The following is a 23,481-nucleotide window of genomic DNA, read 5'->3' as shown; positions in this document are numbered from 1 at the left end:
TTTGGGATGGTTAAAATATTAAAATCGTGTCAGAAAGTTTAGTAAATTATAAGCGCGGCGTAGTAGAGGATGTTATATATACCCCGCTCCTTCTATGTGGCGACTGGCGGCAAAAATGTATACCTTGTCCTTATGTTTAGTTTTCCGTATTTCTGTTGTTTTTTTAATCACTTTAATATTTTTTGTAAAGTATTAAAACACTATACTTCTTCACCTTTAATTACATAAAACTTAGGTGCCTAACAGTATTAAGTGTAACTTGATATATACTAAAATAGCTAGAATTTAAGATTCCTATAATAGAGGAAATTCGCAAAACACCACGCGACCCGCCGTAACCCACAGACATAGAGATAAGATTACCCGGACTAAGCAATCTCATGAAATCAAGTGTTTTCTAGAAATATAAGACACCACCGTTTTTATGCATGTTTATACACAACCAGAGTTTTTCCTTATTTGCTTATGATTATTATCAAAAAACAACTAGTTATTGTAGTAAAAAATACCTGATACCTGTAGTAATAAAAAACCTGTAGTAGCGTACCTTCAATTCGAAAACTAAAACAATAGTAAAATAGTATATATGAAGAGTGATTCAAAATATCAAAAGCTACGGCTAGTGCTTCAGTCCTTTGCCCACAAGGTCTTCGTTGAAAGACTCGACACTCGTGAGTTCAATTCCCAGCTATATTTACCTACTTATTTAAATATTAATTTACTAACACCGCGGCAAATATTTAGCCGAACATAAAACCTCCTCCTTTTTGGAAGTTGGTCAGAAAACGCACTCAGACGCAGGTGTTAGCAAAGCTGATGTAATCTGAAGAAAAAAGAGGTGTTATAAGTTTGACCTGTCTGAGCAGCATCGAAACATTTGTCACAGAAAAAATTGACATCATAGTAATTTATGTTTGGAACCATTTTTTTTTTTTTTTTTAATTTGATTTTCCGGGCAACATCTATGTCTGTATGTCTATGCCAGATGGCTGATGCTCTGTGTGACCTCGCCTTGCACCTCCACCGGCAGTAAACACTGGACACAATTTATGGAGACGTTTCTATGTCATCGAGCTTCTAAATTTAGAAATTCTTATGTAGATGTCTGTACATATCCTACGAAAACAGCATAGTTTTGGAAATGATTGTAAAATTTCATTTAGGTAACAATAAAGTAACGATTTCATTTAAAACAAGACTACTCGGAATCTTGAATACTTTAATAATAATTATTAATTATCTATGTACGCTTCACACCACGTCAGACTGGCCCTGTGCTAAGTACCTGATAGACTTGTGTTACGAGTACCAGACAACGGAAATATATTTAATACTATACATACATTTAAGATTTTTTATTTTATTTAAATACATTAATTTAACACACATCCATGACCCAGGAACTTTCGAAAACTTTTTGTTTCGTCGGCGGGAATCGAACCCGCGACCCCCGGCTTGAGCCGCCACACGCTCTTAACCATGAAGCTAATACAAAGCTCTTAACCATTAAGGCACAGAGGTCGTCGTAGCAGGAATTTGTCAATTCATTACGCTTTTGACTGGCTAATGTCAAAACGGTAACAAATTAACAACGATTTTGGTATAAACGCTATAAACGTCATTATACGAACTTTAAGCTTAGGCCAAACCTACGCGAACAGGCGTCTGCGAAGCGGAGCGTCAAGTTGTCAAATGTGTGTTTTGTATACAAAAAAACCGGCCAAGTGCGAGTCGGACTCGCGCACCGAGGGTTCCGACAGCTTAAAGGTATTATAGACCTGAGTATTTGGTATGAATTTCAATTTAATACCTCTACGCGTTTATGAGGAAATGGGTAGTAAGTTTAAAATTATTAAAAAAAATATATTATGTGATGTAACTAAAAATTTATGGTTTTCGTAATTTTTCCTTTATCTATGCTATAAGACGTTGCTTCGTACCAAATTTCAAGATTCTGAGTTCACGGGAAGCACCCTGTAGGTTTTGATTCCCTTGCAAGTGTCGAAAATTTGCGGCATAAACGGCTGTATCTTTTGATTGCGTTGGCTTAGAAGTTTGATTTTTTCACAGCTTCAAGGGACAGTAGACCTGAGTAATTGATATAAATTTCAGCTTCATACCTCCACGCGTTCCTGAGAAAAAGGGTCTTGACAGACGGACGGACGGACAGACGGACAACAAAGTGATCCTATAAGGGTTCCGTTTTTTCCTTTTGAGGTACGGAACCCTAAAAACACATTTGACACCTTGACGCTCCGCTTCGCAGACGCCTGTTCGCGTAGGTTTGGCCTAAGCTTTAAACTTCCAGTAAAAAAAACAACGGTACGCAGTGGAAATGAAACAAAGCATCGGCGAAAGTGCAGGCAGGCATATTTGCAGAGAAAGACAGATTGGTAGAGAAAGAGGGAGATTCCTCTCCTATGCCAGCGATCTATTCTCCCACCGCCTTACGAATTTTCCATGATCCGTGTTTTTTTATTTTTTTATTATGTAAAATATCTATGCCGTCTATGGGCTATTCGCCCATATCTTTTTTTTTTTGCTATCTTGGTATATAGGTTTTTCAGACCAAGGATAATTGAAATAATATTATTACTTAATTGTAATTGTAGTCCATCACGCCATTGACTTTTTTTTCTATATATTATAATATAGAACAGATAAACAGATGATCCGTGTTTACGCAGGTTTAATATTTAAATCCCAAAAAGTAGATAACATCGATTTAAAAAACTTTTCACTTCAAAGCCTCAGAAACGGAGGATATGAAAACAAAATCACAAAATGGTGGGCAGGAATACTAGTGTCAGTGTAATAATTACATTCAAATTCGAATATGGAACGTTAGAGCTAATTATAAGCACTGGAACGTTTGGCAAACGGGTTTGAGCTTATCGCAAAAACACCTAAATGTTCTAACGGGTCTAGGTCCAGACTCATCCGTCTGTTGCTAGAATTTACCAGATATCGTGTGTCGTGTATAATTAAACAAGAGTCTTAAAATTACTTTTAAACATGCTTATGCCTGCCCGAGTAAATACATAGTATAAAAGAGCTCGGCTCCTATAGAATCCAGGTGATGCTGCAGCAGCAGCATACAAATATTTAGTGTTTATGTCTTACTGGTTGTTGCAATTAAAATGAGCCCAAACACGAAACCTCTGCTCTAAGTTGATGAGGAGTTGGGTATCCTATTGATTACCAGGTGATGCTGCAGCACCAGGTCAACTTTCTATTAATGTGTACATATTCATAAGTGTCACGATTACGAACCAGAATGCAAAATATAAAACCCATCAAACGACTGCAAGTTGCTAATCGGCCTATCACGAACCAGATAAACCGTGATTTTCTAGCAATGAGCAGGCTGATGATGATGAACTATAGCTAAAAACACTCTCGATCATGTCAGCTTTCAAACAAAAAAAAAACTAGATCAAAATCGGTCCACCTGTTTGGATGCTACGATGCCATAGACAGACACGTCAAGCTTATAACACCCCTCTTTTTGGTCGGGGGTTAATTTTTCCCAGACAGTGTAAAGAAATTAGTGAAATGAATCCATATAATATAATAATATTGTAAATTCAAAAGTCTAAATGTTAATAACAGAGTGTCAGTCAATCTGTCCATCTGTTACCTTTTCACGTTTAAACGTATAGAGATACTTTGGAAGATAGGAAATGACAAACGATAGCTTGATGTCCCTATCTCCTTTCCTTTTCCTGCAAAGTGACGGAAGTCATCCAGTCTACATAGCCTTACTAAAAGTTTAAAAAAATATCATAATTTTCACCTCAAATTTGTACATCCTTCTAATAGTATTAAGACTTTATTATAAGTTGGCGATACATATTTGACATCGGCGACGAGCACTCATTATGTATGTATTCTAATTGGTCCACATTAGTACGTCTCGCACGAGGTCGACGACTCCCAACGAGTGGGCAGATCGCCTGATTGCTGTTACTAATTCTAGACTTTAAAGTTCAAATTGATTGCAGATACCTACACTATACATTATACAATAAAATTAAATTATTGAAAATATTTATGTTTGCTTACTAATAACATTTATCTTTTTCGCCTAGGCTCCGAAAATATACGTGGTATGAAATTTTGCCCAGGCATAAAAGTTGACCACCAAGACTTAGGTTACTTCTTGCCCCAGGCAAATGTACGGTACCAATAGGGTTTACGGCCTCAATGTCACGGGTAGGATCTACTGAGTATTAATAATAATAATTCAAGTTCAATGGTACAAGTTAAGACCAAGTTTATTAAATAAAAGCAAAGTAGCAAGAACAAGGAATAATTTATTTAAAATCAATCATTTTGTCAACGAAGCAATTATTTTTAATATTTTAATAAATTAAAGTAATAATAACACAATCAACAACGCACAAGCATATTATTATTTTACTATCAAACATCAAATTTTTCATGACGCGTTGATGTCTTTTGTATGTGGCGTAGCAGTTTTTTCGTAGCACACTTTTAGTGGAAAATCAAGATATTTAAATGCAAAATATAGACAAATATAGCCACGAGACGGGCATAATGGCCTCAAAACCTCCACATCCGGCCAGACAGGAAGCTGCGGTCGCTCGGGTGAGAGAACTTCTCGAGCTGACCACACCGAGCGACAAACAGGAGTCATATCAATACCGTCTATGATTATTATTATTAACCGACTATTAAAAAAGGAAGACGGTTGTATATTCAGCTCCATATATTATATATTGTTTGTCTTTTATCTAGAAAAAATGCAATTAAGAAAAACGTAGTACAAGGAATAAAAATTTGAAACACTTGAAAGCGATGTTTATACGACCTGTTACATTCTAAGTAGCAGCAGACTGATGATGATGATGTAAAGAGCTAAACGACGAGACAATATGTAACAATTTCAGATTTACTGCAACGTTTAATTCGAGTAACTGCCGCCGTGTGCTGCTGTGTGCCCGTGCAATGTGTCCGTGTGTGCATGTGCCCGTGTGTGCATTGTATCCGTGTTCGCATGTGCCCGTGTGTGTTGCCCGTGAGGCTGTATGTGCTCATGTGTGCCGTGAGTGGTGATATCGAGTGGAGACAATAAATCCGGTTCTGCAGCGGGTTGCAATTAAACTAGTGTCGCGACGGGTTCGCGACCGTGCGAAAGTGAAGCACGGGGGGGCCGGCGGCCGCTCAGGTTCACACCGGGGTAGCCAGCTCCGACGATTTACGCGTTTGTAGGGAAATTAGGTGCTACATAAGCATTGAGAATCCAAAAGATTTTGTGAATGTGTTGAAGACATTTTAATACCATAATTTTTGTTTTAGGAAACTTAAATCAAATTCATGATTTGATACGTTTAGTTTATTGTTACCTTTATTTCGTATGATTTTCAAAATACCTTAAATACTTTAATAAAATTAGAATACCCCACATAAAATATATACACTATTAGGGTTGTCACGAAACTGATGTGAAATTGCATTATTCGAACGAAATGAAATCAATTTCAGCAACTGCTCGATTTCACCATCGAAGGGGCTCATATTATATTTAGGGGGCAAATCTTCAGGCAGACAAATACAAAACATTTGCTTCAGACGTGCTCATCTTCATGTTTTTGTATTCCAAATTGCAATAGACTGTCGTGTCTCAAGTATCCCTTAGTACTTACAGTTGAGCAAAAAAAGCACTTCTCCGCCGGGGAGTCTGTGTTGGGGAGTCTGGCAGCCCCGGTGCGGCGGCGGCGGCGGCAGTCCGCGCGCAGTCGCCGGCGCACGCGCACGCGCGCCATGTGAGTCATGGTGTACCCGGAGGCGTCCCGCTGGGGCGCGCCCGATACCCTGGCGCCCCTCTACGACGACGTCTACAGAGGTCAGGAACACACCGATACCCCCTACTAACCCGCATGCACATGTTATTGACCCTCGCGAATTCTAGATATAACTGGTGTAGCTTTTTGTTTCACCCGGTTAGGAGCTGGGGGTTTTCGGCGTGTATGTTTACTTTGTTTCATTGTAGCGCCTTAACAACTTGATAAGGCTTAAACCCTCGCAAATATCCTAATAAGATTTAAATAGAACCGTGTAACTATTTCTCTCAGCCGGCTACGGAGGACTGGGGATTTTTGACGTGTGTGTTTACTTTGTTCTACCGTAGCACATAAGTTGATACAATTTTGATAAGGTTTAAATGAGTACAGGTTTTGAATAGTAGGGATACAGTTTGAAACAGTTGATTATAATAAAAATGGTAATTATTAGCGAAGAAAATACAGTCGCTTTCATGGGAGAGTTCCCGTAGAACAATGGTCGCAGGTAATTGCCCGTTTCTCGGAATTGTTTGCTCTTTACGTGGAGCTTCGTTTGTAAACCTTATCTTGCTACTAAATTAATTAATAATTAATCCCTCCTTATCTATTTATAATACTAGTCCGTAATAGAGTCTTCTATTACGGAAATTTTGCATATTATAATTTAAAAATACATTTGCATATTGATACTATTTCATACATCTCCGAAGTATGAAATAGTATCGATATGCAAATGTGTGATATAAATCTTTAATTAACTTATTTAGGTCTTGTAAAAGTATTTCGATCGGTTATTTCTTCATTGTGCCTCGAACGTTCAAGAATTGTTCCCATGCATTCAAAGTGAAGGCGAGCACACTAAACTTTTATTGTGTTGCAGTTTCATTCTCATAAGATGCATAGACATAACGTGTAGAGAATTAATATTCATAACTTAATTGACGATTTTAATATAATTAAATGTGCTTATACTAATCATTTATTTTCAAACAATTATGTTATGAAAGATGTTTCCAAATGAAATAAAAATAAATATGTATTTAAATTAACTGAAAACAAAAAAGGATTAATTAATTACAAACCGTGCAGATAATGTGTTGCCAATCGTGGGAAAATTTCGCCAAAATCAGGCAAAAAAATGTTTAACAAGCTATGAATAATGATGACGGAGCAAAAAAGCATGGAGGTGCGCAAAAAACGTAGAGTCGTTCACAGTATGACAACAGCTGATCTCTATAATTAGAGTCAGGTCGACGCCTACAATAATAATAGAGCTGTTTTCGTATATGAAACCTTTAGTTTTATTGCAAAAGCTTACGAAAATTAGCCGAACGGCTGAAGATTTTTAATTATGAAGAGAATGCAGATAGGTAACAATTAACATTTTACTTGATTTGTTCGCAATTTTTAAATATAAAGTTATTTTCATAATTTTAAGAAGTAATATTTTGACTTTTATATTATAATGATTAACTTTGCATTTAAAGTCCGCAGAGTGTATCGCGGTTTTAAAAACATAGTGTTGTGCATTTTCAATAATTTGTAAATATATTATGAGTCCTTATATGATTTTTCCACACACTGTTCTGTGTCTGTGATATTTAATATAGTATAAATATTTTCAGGCCTTTTCTGAAAAATTTCATCGTTTAATTTTTAAAATCTATTGTTATTACTTATTCTATTGTGTCTCGCTCACCGGTGAGCATATGTGGCTTGATGGGTTAATACTCTTTCTTTTCTTTGTCCTAGTTTTTATGAGTTTTAAGCCAACAACTTATAAGGTTAATCTTGTAGGCTAGATGCAATTGAAAACGTTAATATCACGAAGTCTTTAAAATTTTATTATTAGAAATACATAATAAAATATCTATTGTACTATGCTGTTTCGTACAAAAAGTCGGTTAAATGCACTATTCACATTCTTCCAATCCAAATTGTCCCAACTTTTTTCATAGAATCTGGGTGTCATCAATAATACTTAAGATATTTTTTTATTTATATTATTAAGTTACACCAGTAGACGCCTTATTCAGAAACTTCTCCTATGGTCCGTGCACAGGGACTCTTGGTCTATAACACTTACTCGTTTGATAGTAATTTGATACGAGCAATTCTAAGCAATGAAGTTTTCTCACGTTGCTACGGTTGTATTTGTTACAATATGGTTTGATATGATCTAAAGTGCTCGGCACTATATTCTGTAACACTCACACAAGGTTTTTCTGTTGAAAACAATTTCAGAAAATATATCAGGTGTCTTGCTGACTATGCTTTATTATGTATTCATGTGACATATGGAGGTAGATATAATTTCGTTTCTTTACTTTTGTTTTGTATGTTACCTTCGTTTGCGTATTTTATTTCATGATTTCTAGTAGGATCGCTAAAATAACACTTTATAAATTCATTTGTTATTTTATGGCTCGTTTTTCCTTTTATGGAAAAAAGTGCCTAACCAATTTGCGTCTATTTTGCCTTTGAAATTAGTTTTAGGCGTCAATGATGTTATGGTTCATTCACCACATATATCAATCAAGCTGACTTTTATGTATTGATTTTATAGATATTATCTAAAAACGAGGGTGTAAAAATAAAGTTTTATGCGAATATTTTAACATAACATTTGGTTTTATTTAAAATTCCTAGGCATATTAAATAGCATATAATAGCAGAGCTATATTGTTTGGTCGGGTTAAGTCAAATCGACGTTAATAGTGGTCTGGTTTAGCTTGACAAAACCCGCCCAAATTGCGTATTATATCAATGATAGGTCTTATGTCTAAATTAGCCATGACTTCTTCAGCCTCTCAAATTCTCAAAAAAATCGTATTTCGAAGGAACCATTATATTGATGTAATAAGTTCTTAACTAAGTAATGTTAAGGTACTCCCTCACCAGCATTCACACGTGTAATGTTACATTAAAGATTCGACTTTGAGCATTACATTACAATACTAACGAGCATTCACGTGTAATGTAACATTAATTGAATCTAGTTGATTCCATAATGTCAGATTGATGTTACAAGTTGTATCAAGATATTACACATTGTATCATTACAAGGTGCGCATTGTAATGCTCGGTTCTCCTCCCTCATTGATGTAATGCGTGGGAGAGCCATGCTTCGGCACGAATGAGCCGGCTCGACCGGAGAAACGCCACGTTCTCACAGAAAACCGGCGTGAAACCGCGCTTACGCTGTGTTTCGCCCAATCCCCTACCCTATTCCCTTCCCATCCCTACCCTCCCCTATTACCCTATTCCCTCTTAAAAGGCCGGTAACGCACCTGCAGCTCTTCTGATGCTGCGAGTGTCCATGGGCGACGGAAGTTGCTTTCCATCAGGTGACCCGTTTGCTCGTTTGCCCGCTTATTTCATTTTAAAAAATGCTCCCGGTGATGAATGCACCATTATATACAATAGAAAAAAATTATTGATACGTAATGAAACTTGCAATAAATTATTGTGAAATTCAATACGAGCAACCTATATGATCCAATTAGTGTATACAGCTAAGAACAGTCACAATTTTAAAAAGAAAAAACGAGAGCTCAGCTCAAACTCAAAACGACTAATATTTTTTATTAAATCTCTTGATGTTTAATTAGAATTGCTAATAGGAATACTTACAAATGTAATTAAATAAATATTCAAGACGATATTTCCTTTGATCCTGTCTGAAGCCGCAAAATGCTAAACAGGCTTAAATTATTTCTAGGTAATTTCGGCTGTGTCTGTATTTTCATAAGCAAAATATAAAAATATTTTTAGCCTTTTAATCAAAGCGATAGCGAATTTAGTTAGATATAGCATGTAGAATTTCAATTTACTTTTATTAGAGCGCTTAAATTCTAAAGCGTCGTTATGTCACATTTTTCTTCGCAAGAGGACTGAGGGTACCCAAGTCCCACCGCTTATATTGTGTTGGACTTGGTGGCCATCCATGACCACCGACATCGCCGAAGTTATGGGAAAATTAAAACAATTGATTCAGATACCCGCGAGATCCTTGTTTAGCAATTTTTGTTCTAAATCTCAAATATTTGTCCGAATTTCGTCGTCGTAATAAGCGTTGCAACTTTGCTTGAATCCATAAAGTACGTTATTTTCATAATAACTTTCAGCATAATACCCAAAATTACCCATTTTTGAGCCTTGTGAAAACGTTTTTACACACCGAACTTAAATATTGTGCCTGATAATGATAATTTAAAAAATAAAAGCGTGGTTTAATATTTTTTTGGGTAGCTTTTCCAGAACATATTTTCTTTATTACTTTTTCCATGCTATTCTTCTTAATTTGATTTTTATGAACGACCTAGCTGCTAGCACATAATGCTTAAAAAGATTTCCTATTGAAGTTTTTCAAGAAACGAATTGTAATATCTTAATAATTGAGTAATCTTAATTATTTTATCGAAAGAATTAATATTGATTGCCCCGATTGTGATAACCTAAATGCAAATTCGGGATATTAGGCAGTTATCTTGAACAGATACAGAAGTTATCGCGAGTTTAGTTATCTTAGTTCAACTTCTGATTATATTGGTTTTGTAACTAACCTAGTTACATTTCGTATTGTAACTTTCAGACCAACATCAAATTATAATTTAATTGAAATTCGTAGTTAGTTTATAATTCAATATATACTTTAGGTACTTACCTAAATACACTTTATTCTTTATTCTAGTGAGAAGATGATTGTGATTAAGTAAATATTTTTTCATGAGCTTGACTAAAATACAATTTACTTTATAAATTATAACCCTGACTTACAATTCGTAGACATAATATTTACGAGTTGTGGACAGATTTTTCACGAGTCCTAGAAATATTTCTACATGCAATGAATTTCAATATATTCGATTTCCTAAAATGTCTTTACCTGTACACATGCCGGCTGTATAATATTAATTTATAGCATACAAATTATTACAAACTACATGGCGGTGTCATGTCTGCTGCTGTTCAGACTATATCGAACAAGCTAGCTCGTACGAACATGCCCTGACATGTAAGCCCTACATGCTGGCCTGATACCAACATATTGAGTATAATAATATTATGTATTATATTAGTTCCATCTTGTATATTTGATATACAACATGGAACTAAATTCTAAGCTAAATATTTGCAGAATGTAACAATTATAAGCGTAAAGAAAAAATCTAGTAAAATAATAACTATAGAGTTATTATTTTACTAGATTTTTTCTTTACGTACCTAGTTATGATTGTTTTGTATATTTGCAAAATGTAACGATTATAAGCATTAATTGAAACTGTAGAGTGTAGAATATTCTTAATGGTCCAGTCAATTTAGGCTTAAATTAGGCAAGAACCTCAGAATTCGAGATACCCAGCTGTAAGTCCGTAAATATTTGTATATTGGCACCCGAAATGTTGTCTCATAATAGTTAATTTCTGAAACACAAATGGAAATACGAGCACTTGTCTTACATTTTTAATACAAACATAATATTTGAAAGGAAGTTCATTTTTAACAATTTTCACGAAGAAGAAACGAGTATTTCCTTTCGTTTTTATTTTAATATCTGAAATCTGACAATTTAATACGAATTTTTGTTTCTTTTCTATAAGTCCTCCGACTTATTGTGCAATATGCACTATAAAGTCCTCCCTTTGATCTTTTGTATCGGCGTATTCTTGAGTAGATTCTCGGCAAATTACTGATAGGTAGAGCGTGTTCATTTCGCAGGTATAAATATCAGGGGGATCACGACTGCAGATAGCCTTGGAGTTATCAACTATTCGTGTGTATATCAGGCGCTTTACATTTGCTACGAGATAGCTCTACCATGCATTGCTCTAACTTTACACCCGAATGCGCGAGAAAGAGGCAATAATATTATATGTTTTAGAGTGTATACTGTATATGTATACAGTACATTTTATTATTTAAAATTAATGAAGAGTATATTTGTAGCATCATTCACAGACTTGTCGGATTTAAACTTGTGAGGTATAATTAGAGGTTAAGAGGCATCGCCTTAGTCGTAAGACTTATGTTATTAGGTTAATAAAATAGTGTACTCACTCAGGTTTTTTGTAATAAAAACTTTTGGGAGGTCATAATAGCATAATGACACCTCCTGGGACCGCGAACAAAAGAAAACCTGGAGTCCCTAAACTAACAATTAACCTTGCTACAAATCCACTAAAACATTGTATCCTAAACTTTTATTCCTTTAAAATGTTTTATGAATAACGAATAACGATGCAAACGCGGTAACAAACGATACTTTGTAGCGTTATTCGGCACCCGCGTCGGAGCGCAGCCACAAAGGGCATTTTTATGAAAATCTCACCGAGCATCCGTTCCGTTTCACACCAGCTTTGTAAAGGATGATGCTTATACAGAGTGAAATTTTATACGATAAATACTACGGGGTATTCTAAAAGAGAACTTTTCTATATACAATTAGTTACAACTATACAAGATACAGGGTACAGTTATAGGAAAGCAATTCTACAGGGAGTAAACTGTACAGGGTATAGTCCAGCTTTCTCAGATTGTGCTCCGCGGAGTATTGGGGCTACGCAAAGACCTTCGCGAGCGATGCGTAAATTGTATTTAGAAGTGTCATCAGACATGGCATGGAGACAATTCATTCAAAGGCAAAATATTTTTTTGGGTGTCCGTCAAAAATTTCACTTCATAAAAGGGTTCAGCCACCAAGAAGTTTGAGAACCACTAGTGTAGAATTTCGCTCCCAATAGGGTACAAATACTGATATCAATTACAATTTAGAAGCTATACTGGTAGCAATATGAAAGCTATTCAACCGGTATAATAGGTACAACAGTACAGCAGCAGTAGAGCAAAACATCAAAACGTTATGTTGTATATCCTGTTAATAAAAATTAACAGGATACAGATTGAATAGTGAAACAACTCCACTGTGTGCAACAGGGAACTGATTTATAGTAGTAAACTGATATATAGTAGGTTCAAAAAGAACCACGCTGATTTTGATGTAACTTAATAGAAACTGCTACTCTTTTGCGTATTGCTCTAAGGGCCTGTTTCACCACTTTCTGATAAAGTGCCTAATAGGCTATTCACAACTTTTTAGACAGATTCTCCATACTTGATCTGTCAAGTTAATTGGTGGATAGCCTTATCAGGAAGTGGTGAAACAGGCCCTAAAAGTGTAAAATTCAGTAGCTGGTCCTTAAAGGTCTAAAACTTTCAGCTAGATAGATCTATATATTTTCTGAGCATTATTATTAGCGACTTTGCAAACCTAGCCGGAGACATCTACTAAGATGACCCTGATTCGATGTAATAACCATTAGGCTTCAATAAAAGTAACGGAGGAGTCACAGGTGCGGTGAGTCAGTAGGCTAAATATAGCGAACTTGTTTGTAAATACTGCCTTTGTTCGCCGACTTCGGTTCTATTTTTACCCGGTTTTCAATCTGTATATTTCAAGTTCAATTTTGCTTATTCCTGAATTCTATCTATCTTTCTTTCTTCCTAGTTTTGCTTCTCTTCTTCGTCCTTTTGTTGCATCGACGCATCCCGCGGGAACCAAGAAAAATGCACTCGTAAATATAAAACCGGATGTCGGAAGAGTTGTTATCTTATATAATACATTTTAACCCCTTAAAAATATTTCAGTGTTTGACTGTCTGTTATCTCTTCCGCTAAAACCTTTGCGTCCTCGACATAGTTGAGTTTTATTCCTTACAAATACACTGAAAGTGTATAACTTCGGCAGAACGTGGTTGTAACTTGTGAGCCACATCAAGAATATGAATTGCTACACTTGTAAACCCCACCACGTAAGTGAACTGTGAAGTGAATTGAAAAAGACAATAGATAATAATATTTTATTTAAAAAGATAAAACGACAAAAATTGTTTGTAAGTAAAACTACTTAACAAATTTTGATGAATATTGCAGTATACCCCGTAGTAACAATACCTAGTACAACAAAAAAAGAATCACGTAAATCGGACTTAGTAGTAGTTAGTAGTTCCAGAGATATGCGAACACAAACATAAAAACATACAGACATACATATATACATACACAATACTGGGCAGTTCTGGAAATATCGCATAAATTTTCAAATTAAAAACCTCCTTTTTTTGGAGTCGGTTAAAAACGAAATTCACAAATAAATTGGACGATCACAAAAATAATTTAACGATAATAAGTACTTTAATTAAATTAAATATTAAAGCTATCAAGGAATAATGAATGGTTTAATAATGGTCCGCCGTGGCGCGTGAAATGGGAAACCCGCGGATTACCGACCGCCTCATCTCCGGAACTCGTATGGATTTTAATATCATTCTTACTTACTTCATACAGAATTTATCTTCCCCCAAAATCCATACAGTTCTAAGCCTGATCTTACCTTTAATGATAAGATCAGTCAGATATATCATTGCTTTATTAACTAAATGGCGTCTGTAACTCCGTTACGCCCAAGATAATGTCTAAACACACTATGCCGAATTTCCACAGCGGAAATTCGGCATGATTACGTCAGCAATTTAAAAATTATACGTGGGAGAGCCATGCTTCGGCACGAATGGGCCGGCTAGACCGGATAAATACCACGTTCTCACAGAAAACCGGCGTGAAACAGCGCTTGCGCTGTGTTTCGCCGAGTGAGTGAGTTTACCGGAGGCCCAATCCCCTAACCCCTACCCTATTCCCTTCCCTACCCTCAACTATTCCTTTCCCTTCTCTACCCTCCCCTATTACCCTATTCCCTCTTAAAAGGTCGGCAACGCACTTGCAGCTCTTCTAATGCTGCGAGTGTCCATGGGCGATGGAAGTTGCTTTCCATCAGGTGACCCATTTGCTCGTTTGCCCCCTTATTTCATGAAGAAAAAAAGCAATGTCAAACGCATACAATATAACGGAATTTCGGCATGGTGTGTCATCGGTAATTTAAAATACATTGCAGGCGGAATCAAGCCGAACTTCCGCCGCGGAAATTCGGCATAGTATGTTTAGACACTTACACAGAGTAGTACAGACTACAGTAGTACGTTTTTCAGCTATAAAAACTATCATATACCTATCCCTTCACGTCTTTTAAAGTATATCCATATTATCCGAATTTCATCTAAATTGTTTTAGCAGTTTAAGCATAGGAGGTATCAGATAGACAAACATCGCGTTAATAATATTAGTAAGGATATTTAAATCAATGGCAGCAGTATTTCTATAAAGTATTTAGAGATTTTTGACAAGGGAAATACCATAAAAAAAACATAGCTTATTATTCTGCAAAGTAACGAAAGGGAACTATTCACCCTGTATATTGTTGTGCTATAGCACAGAATATATATTAGTAGTATCAAGCTATAGGCAGTTAACAGCTTAAATTGCAATCGAATTACGTGCACCTGATGTAAGTGCTCAGTGCGTCGTAACCGCGGTTCAGGGTTCAAATCCAATTTAGTTACTGCACCTTAAAGCTATAAACCTAATAGACGCTAACGGGGCTATTGAAAACTACTATGTTAGAGAGTTCAGTTAATAGCAGTATCGTGGAACTAAACAATAATTATTATTTTCAAAATAATTTGACAACCTCTGTGGCTGGGTGTTTGAACGTGTGGCGGCTCTAGCCGGGGGTCCCGGGTCCGAATCCCGCAGATGAAACGATAAAGTTTTCAATATTCCTGTGTCATGGATATGTATTAAAAATGTGTGTGATATAATAAAAAAAATATTTCCGTTGTCTAGTACACCCGTAACACAAGTCCTTTAGGTACTTAGCACGTGGCTTCAGGGCCAGACTAACGTGGTGTGAGACGTCCTTAGATATTATTATTATTATTTTCTAATCAATTTCTCCGATGGTATGAAATTGTAGATCCTAAAATTTTAAATTGTTATTTCCCTATAAAAGTATCGTGCTTAAAAACTTAAAAGCTTTGGTCTTGAAAGTCGTGGGTTCGATTCCCGCATGTTCACACCAAAAGCTATTAAACTATTTAACCAAAAATGACTATAAAATTTAACGTAACTATTTTTTTTAATAATACTTTTTGCTGAAAAGTGCGAGTTTCTTACGCCGGTCCCTCTCGCCGGGTTAGTTCCCGAACCCGTGGTAGGTAAACAGTCAACACGAGGGAAGTTCCGAAAGTATTTGCAGCAAATATTCAGAAATAAAACAGTTTTTATTTTATTTTAATTTCATACCCAGTGTAACGTGTGTGACAAAACAACATACTCACGATTCCAACGCTATTAAAACATTGAATACCGTTTTGATGAATCTTCAGCCGAGATCCCGATAAGAGATATCGTAAACGTTTTCCGATGGCGTTGAGAGATTTACCGCCTGCCCGCTGCCCCCTGCCCAATTTAGGGGAGACCATACCTCAATTATTATGCTGTTTTAATCTAACATATAAAGTAATAAAATTAAAGAAAAATGTGCGAATATTTACGATGACTCAAACGAAATTGTTTTATCTGATACCTACATCATATTCTGTATCTGATATTTGATTTTATATCGTGTTAGTTACCTATCTATTAATGCGTTAAAAAGTGGGAAATTAAGATATGAAGATGTTCAATAAATCTTTGTAAATAACTAATCAAATCGATAAGTTTGTATTGGTTGTTTTTAAAATAAGTAAATTAAATCAATTATAACTCACGCTTCTGAAATTTTTGTGTGCAGTGCTCTACAAGTGCTCATGATTAGAAAAAAATGTTTACTTAAATAACTTTTCACAAATAAAAAATATATAAATCCACCAGCACCATTCAAATATAATATTTTTTCCTGTCTTCAGAACTAATAAACCTACTAGAGTTCTACGACGCCTCTACCAGACTTTACATTTAACTTTAACATCCTGGGCTCCCCTAAAACATTGCCCCCAAGCCCGCTGCCCTTTTCCGACTTGCCAAACTTAATTAAAAATTTCCTTCACAATTTTCGCGAAAGAAATTATTTTTGTAATTGCATCATCAAAGTTTGAACAATGGCTTGTGGGTGAAATAAAAGTGGCAATTTAAAAGAATAGGAAGCTTTACGTTTTATGTTATTTATGTTAAAAATAAAGGCTTATATCGTAGAAAATTATTCTTTAACTTTATGCCTAATATTTTAGCATTATGATGTCGTATTCTTTGTTTTATTTTTGTATTATTTAGTATCGTACTTTACTAGTCCATAATAATCAGTCCATTTGTCTGTCACCTCATCACGCTTTAACCGATTGATGGACCGATTTAAGTGAAATTAGGTAATAAGAACTCTAATACTCCCAAAGAGAACATGATAGTTTTTAACCAATAAAATGTAGTGTCTGCGCGATAAAAGTTAAAACGCTATTATCTTCTAGTATCTTAATAAACAAAATATAATTTTGAATACCACAATTTATGTAAATGCAATGGCCAGTTTCATAATCGTAACTATTGGCGTCCGCAGTCCGCACGACCATTTCAGTCGCACTCAGTATTCTATTACCTCGTAAACTTAATAGTAAAAGAAATCAAGGATATTGCTGTTATAGCCCTACGGACATTATGTCTATAACTTCATTGAGCATGGAAACTTAAATATCTTTGTGTGCGTTTGGATTCTGTCTCTTTCGTACTTTTCCGTTTTCTATCTATGCCTCTCTTTTCATGAGTGGCGGTTCGTAATGATCGTTATGAGCGTAATTATAGACGTCTATGGATGAAATGAAAACAGTGAAAATTAAGGGTCAGTTTTCATTCTCTTCATTTGTTTAATTAGAAGAGGAAATTGTAGAAAAAATATACAGAGTGTAACAAAACAAAGTGATTATACATTACGGTGTGTAGCGGTGTGTAGGGTATGTGTGTGAGTGCCCTGCCCATACAAATCACAAAAAAAATCTCTTTCAGAGCTGCAACTTTCACAGTAAACTTTTGAGGCACATACACTAATAGTATGTAACTCGACTATAATATACCCTAAAATATTATCACTTTGATTTGTTACAACCTGTATACTAACTTGAGTGTTGCGTTTGAGTTATTATTTAAAGTTTAAACATTCTGTAGATATACTTAGCTTGTCAAAATAGAGTAGACGCCGAACACAAATTTTAAATCTCATAAAATACTGAGTACCTGGATGACCGAGCTTTGCTCGGTATAAGCAAACACTCATTGACTTCGTGTTTCTTAATAACGCCATCTGCTGGTCGTTAAAATAATTAGTTGCTAACAAAATAGTATTATTATTCGCCAATAGATGTCAGGAAGAGTCATATTTTTTCAGTTTATCGATTATCGATAAAACACGAATAAAAATACATTTTCTGAAAATGATCTCTAGCTAGATCGATTTATCGCCCCCGAAACCCCCTATATACTAAATTTCATGAAAATTGTTGGAGCCGATTCCGAGATTCCAATTATATATATATATATATATATATATATATATATATATATATATATATATATATATATATATATATATATATATATATATATATATATATATATATATATATATATATATATATATATATATATATATATATATACATATATATATATATATATATATATATATATATATATATATATATATATATATATATATAAGAATTGCTCGTTTAAAGATATAAGATAAACTTTATACCTGAAAGTCTTTAGGTCTAAATAGTATTAAGACTTTCTAGATCTATACCATAAATTAATTACGTACCTATAACAATAAGCTAACAATAGCCAAATCCGTGGGTAGATCGACAGTCCCACGGTTTGATCTTCAATTATTCACTGTTATGAAAATTTTATAATTGGTTTGATTGAGAAGATAGCTTTCATTCCTTGTGAAAATTATATTATATTCCTTTTAACTGTTTGAATTTCTCTGAATTATTAAGTGGATGAAAATCTATTAGTATCGTTTGAATAAATGGACTTTAAGCGTTTTCACTTTATTTAGTAACGCAGAGCTAACAGAAAGGGTTATTATTATAGGTTATCATATTTTATCAATAAAAAAATAGTATCATATCAGCATCTCTCGTATTAAAACAATTATAAGCTGCTGGAAGTACAATGAGATTTTAATCAGAATTAGAAAATTTTACTTTAGGATGTATTTTATGCTAAAAATATCCTGTAGCTGTTTAACCCTAAACCGGCTAAGAAAAACTGGCGTAAAAACTCGCAATTACTATCTGTTAAAACCGCCTTAGATGATTTGGGTCAAATAATCTAAAGAGCTTGGGTCATAAAATATAAAGACAATTTATTAAATTATTGCAAATCAAGATATTTTTCGTATATAAGTGAGCTTTCAACAAACTATGTATCCTGAAATAACTCTGTAGCGAGATTCCTTTGTGCTGTCGGTGTCAACTGAACACAATTACAGCGCCCTTTGAGCCCTTCAAACAAATGAAGGGCTGCCGGCTGATCCCGCCTGATTGGACCGGACCATCAATATTGTTTCAGATTCATAATATCTATCTTCAAACTCAGAAATGAAATTGCAAATTCTGATCGAAATAACAAGATTTTCAGACAATGTTTTCTTTGCAAAGGTGAGGAGGCGATGCGATGCATTATAAAATTTTGTATATAGATTGGAGATTGATTATCAGCCATTCAAAATTATAATAATTTTGAACGTTATATTTTATGTGAAGTTATATTTTAATGTGTACGAAAATTATATTCTTGTGTTGTAAATAAGGTTCATTTAAAAATACATTACCTCCTCGGTTTACAATGTGCACTGTTTTTTTTTTAAATAAATAAATAATATCTATGGACGCTTCACACCACGTCAGTCTGGCCCCGTGCTAAGTACCTAAAGGACTTGTGTTAGCGGTACCAGACAACGGAAATATATTTAATACTTATATACTATACATATATTTAAGATTTTTATTATATCATACACATATTTAATTTTTAAATTAAAAGTTAAAAGTTTTCAATGTTCCCGGGTCTGGATGTGTTCCAGACCCGGGAACATTGAAAACTTTTTGTTCCGTCGGCGGGATTCGAACCCGCGACCCCCGGCTTGAGCTACCAACGCGCTCACCACTGAGCCACAGAGGTCGTCAAAGTCGTACTGTACCTGTATAACTTACTCTGTTTAGTAGTATGTATAACAATGGTATTGATGATGATGACTAAGTAACCTCATTTTCAGCTGACGGAGTGCTAGCGACGGTGAACGTGGTGGACGCGCTGCAGGAGTTCTGGCAGGTGAAGGCGGCGCGAGGCGGCGCCGGTAGCGGCGGAAACGGCGCCCTCCTCATATACGAGTCCGTGCCCGCGCCACACCCCCCCTACGTGTGCTACGTTACGCTGCCGGGGGGAGCATGCTTCGGCAGCTTCCAGGTAATGCACTTCCATTAATTCTTCCTAACGGCGCCCTGCTCATAATATACGAGTCCGTGCCTCTAACAACTCTGTAGCGAGATACTCCCTACGTGTACTACGTCATGCTGCCGGGGGGAGCCTGCTTCGGCAGCTTCCAGGTATCTTCGGTTTTCAAACGGTTTTTTACTTAAAAGCTACTTTAATTGAGAAGTATTCTCTCGCATGCCGTGAGACCTCACTGCACGAAAGACTTCAGTCAGACAGATTATTGCAAAACAAAATAATGTTTGTGCGCATCTCCATGCTCATTGTCACTTTTGTGTCTCAACTTTAGGAGAGCGCTCGCCTTTAAATGCTGTGCGTTTTCTTTTAATCGACCATAATTTCCAGACAAAGTTAAATATAAAAAAGCTCCTTATAGAGTTAAGCTCCGTCAAATCCTGACAAGTCAGCTTTTCGATTATTGTGTATATCGGATTTCCTGCGGTTAACCTTCGTATAATCGAAACACAGTCGGTTTGTAACAAAGGTCCAGTAAATGGGATCGATGTTTAATGCGAAACAAACGGTCTACTGGGCGAGATATAGCTCGCCTACGTGCACCCGTGGGCGAACCTAACGATTTCCTAGCTATATAAATCACGTTTACCGCGAACTATCGCGTAAAACTTTAAGACCGGCCGGAGAAACTGGAGGAGGTATCGGCGCATGTGCATAATATCTACCAATAACGTGTCACCGTTATTGACTACAAGACGAGAGCGTAATATTCCCTCTTAAGAAGCCGGCAGCGCACCAGCAGCTCTTCTAATGTTGCGAGTGACCATGGGCAACGGTAGTTGATTTCCATCAGGTGACTCGCTTGCTGGTTTGCCTTATTTTATTAAAAAAAATACTATATATCGCGATCTCTGATCTGATCACTGATTTACCAATACCGTGTCACACCTGCTCATTCTTCTCCCCATTAAAAGACCTTAAAACAATTACATTGCGCCTTTCCTTCCAGTCTCACCAAGCGATCTTGAAGTTTTGCGCCGCATAATATTTATTGCGGCTTTCCAATTTGGCCGAGCAGTTCTTTTAAGTTATGCTCGGCATATAGTATCAATGATTCATGAAAGTTTCTTTTCATTCAGAACTGTAAAACGAAGGCCGAAGCCAGAAGAAGCGCCGCGAAGATTGCTCTGATGAACAGCGTGTTCAACGAGCACGAGTCGCGCCGCATCTCCGACCACTTCATCGAGAAGGCCGTGGCGGAAGCGCGCGCCTCCTTCGCCGGGGACGCCGCTTCCCACCATCAGGAACCGAGTGCTGGGATAGCTGCTTTTAGGTACGATTATCCTGAAGAACCTTAGATTGGCCATAGACGGACCGCAAGTTGCAGCCGGGACCGATTGGTATTTGGTACCGACCGCTCAAGAACTGGCTCGAGCATTCCGTGTATGGGTCAGCGCAGACAGAGAGGAGTAATCCTCACGTGGTCTCGGGCATGCACTTGAAAATAATCTTTAAAATTAATAATCTAAAGTGCATACATGCTTGAACCTTCAAGAAATGCTCGCGCGTCCTCGAGGATACGTGGGAATCCCTTATCGCACTTTAGTCACAGAATATATATTAGTGGTACCACTTCAGTGTAATAATTTTGAAGTTTATTTTCAAGTGCTTTAAAGAAAATGCCCGAGACCACGCGAGGATTATTCCTCTCTGTCTGCGCTGACCCTATTGCGGATATAAATTAAGTACGAAAAATGCAGATCGCCGTGCAGCGACCGCATTTTGCAGTCGGTTTCGACTGCAAAATACGGTCCTATGGCTGGCCTTAAACTTTTTTCGATTAATGGAAAGTCTCACTTGAGACACAACACTCTTTAGATAGACTTTTGCAGTACAAAATATTTGTTTTGTGTGTATGTGCAATTATCTATCTTAATACTGTCGTGTCCCAAGTGATCAAGTGCCCTAACAAGACACGTTAGATTGAGAAATATTTTTTGGTCTGAAGGTTTTTTTATTAAACAATGTTTTTATTCGTCAGGTTCATGTTGGAAGCGAACAAAGGACGGACGATGTTGGAGTTCCAGGAGCTGATGACAGTGTTCCAGCTGCTGCACTGGAACGGGTCGCTGCGAGCGCTACGCGAGCAGCAGTGCTCACGACAAGAGGTAATCCTACTTACATTGACTATCTACTTTTATGCAGTAGTTTTAGACTAGCACATTTTTATCTATGTATATAATGTGTTTTTGCGAACCAATAGAATCGCTCCATTTGCCTGACCACGTTAAGCGACGCGATTCAGTTGGATCAAAAACGCAGCCTTAGGCAGCTCTTCCACATTGGCAATTGATCACGATAAGTAGTGATTCCAATAATAATACTCACACCGTCAGCTCTCGCGACGCACTCGCCGTGTGCTCGCTGCATTGTCGCAGCTCGTTTTCTATACCTTTACTAAGGTATCTATCTTCAACTCACTGTCTGGTTGACAGTTATGTGTTCATTTCTTAAAGGGCAAGTCCTCCTGTAAGTCATAAGGTAATTTGACATTTGTCTTTATATTCATCTGGTGTTATTCCAACAGGTAGTGGCGCACTACTCGGCGCGCGCGCTGGACGACGACATGCGGTCGCAGATGGCGCGCGAGTGGGCGGGGCGCGAGCGGGAAGCGGCGGCGGGCGGCGGGAGCGTGGTGCGGGGCGAGCTGGCCCACGCCGAGCGGGAGCTCCGCGCGGCCCGGCTCGCAGCCCGCGAGCTGCGCTTCCCCAAGGAGAAGCGCGACATCCTCCTCATGGCCGCCCGCCTCGCCCCCAACAAGTGATCTCAGCGCCGCAAAATTGTTATTTAAGTGTAGTCGTAGTGTAAGATTTTTTGTGTTTTATTTGTAATCCCTACCTTAGTGTTGAAATATAATTGCTTCAATATTATTATGAGCGCGTTTTATTGACACCTTTCGTACTGCACGCTTCATTAATATACTACAACCTGAGTTCCATTACTTGACTAACATTTATTACAGTACATTACTAATATTTATGTTCTGCAGGGTAAAGTTTGTTAATAGAGACATTAGGAGGCGATTTTACTACACATATTTTCCGCAATGTTCTAATCTAGGCAGTCACTATTTTGTAGCCTGTGGTTCTAATTAACTTCTAGCTAGAGAATCCATTTCAAGATACCGTGTGCGTAAGAGCTATCAGGTTTGATAGCCTGCTACAAAGTAAGTGGAGCCAATAAGGCATATGAGGTAGTTACCATTAAACAGTCGTTAGGCGAGCCGAGCTGCTGGATAATCTCCAGGCGGCCGTAAATCGTCAGCTCTCCTGGA

At 36.7% G+C, this 23,481-nt stretch overlaps 1 protein-coding gene across 2 annotated transcripts; it reads left to right on the top strand.

Moving 5' to 3' along the window:
- Nucleotides 1-5,757: 5,757 nt before the first annotated feature.
- LOC121730331 (protein limb expression 1 homolog) lies at nt 5,758-23,077 on the top strand. 2 transcript variants are annotated; one of them, XM_042119333.1, is made up of 6 exons: nt 5,758-5,869; nt 19,975-20,122; nt 20,263-20,305; nt 21,287-21,480; nt 22,189-22,315; nt 22,735-23,077. In XM_042119333.1, the coding sequence occupies exons 1-6, from the start codon at nt 5,797-5,799 to the stop codon at nt 22,969-22,971; spliced, it is 822 nt and encodes a 273-aa protein (XP_041975267.1). In that variant the 5' UTR covers nt 5,758-5,796; the 3' UTR covers nt 22,972-23,077. The 2 variants fall into 2 exon arrangements, with proteins under 2 accessions (XP_041975267.1, XP_041975265.1); XM_042119331.1 differs by lacking the exon at nt 20,263-20,305 and having other exon boundaries at nt 19,975-20,165.
- Nucleotides 23,078-23,481: the final 404 nt, after the last annotated feature.

The sequence above is a fragment of the Aricia agestis genome, chromosome 9, assembly GCF_905147365.1.
Source record: "Aricia agestis chromosome 9, ilAriAges1.1, whole genome shotgun sequence".
Taxonomy (NCBI): Eukaryota; Metazoa; Arthropoda; class Insecta; order Lepidoptera; family Lycaenidae; genus Aricia; species Aricia agestis.
Note: the sequence above shows the minus strand (reverse complement) of the source record. Positions and strands in the feature narration are given on the sequence as shown.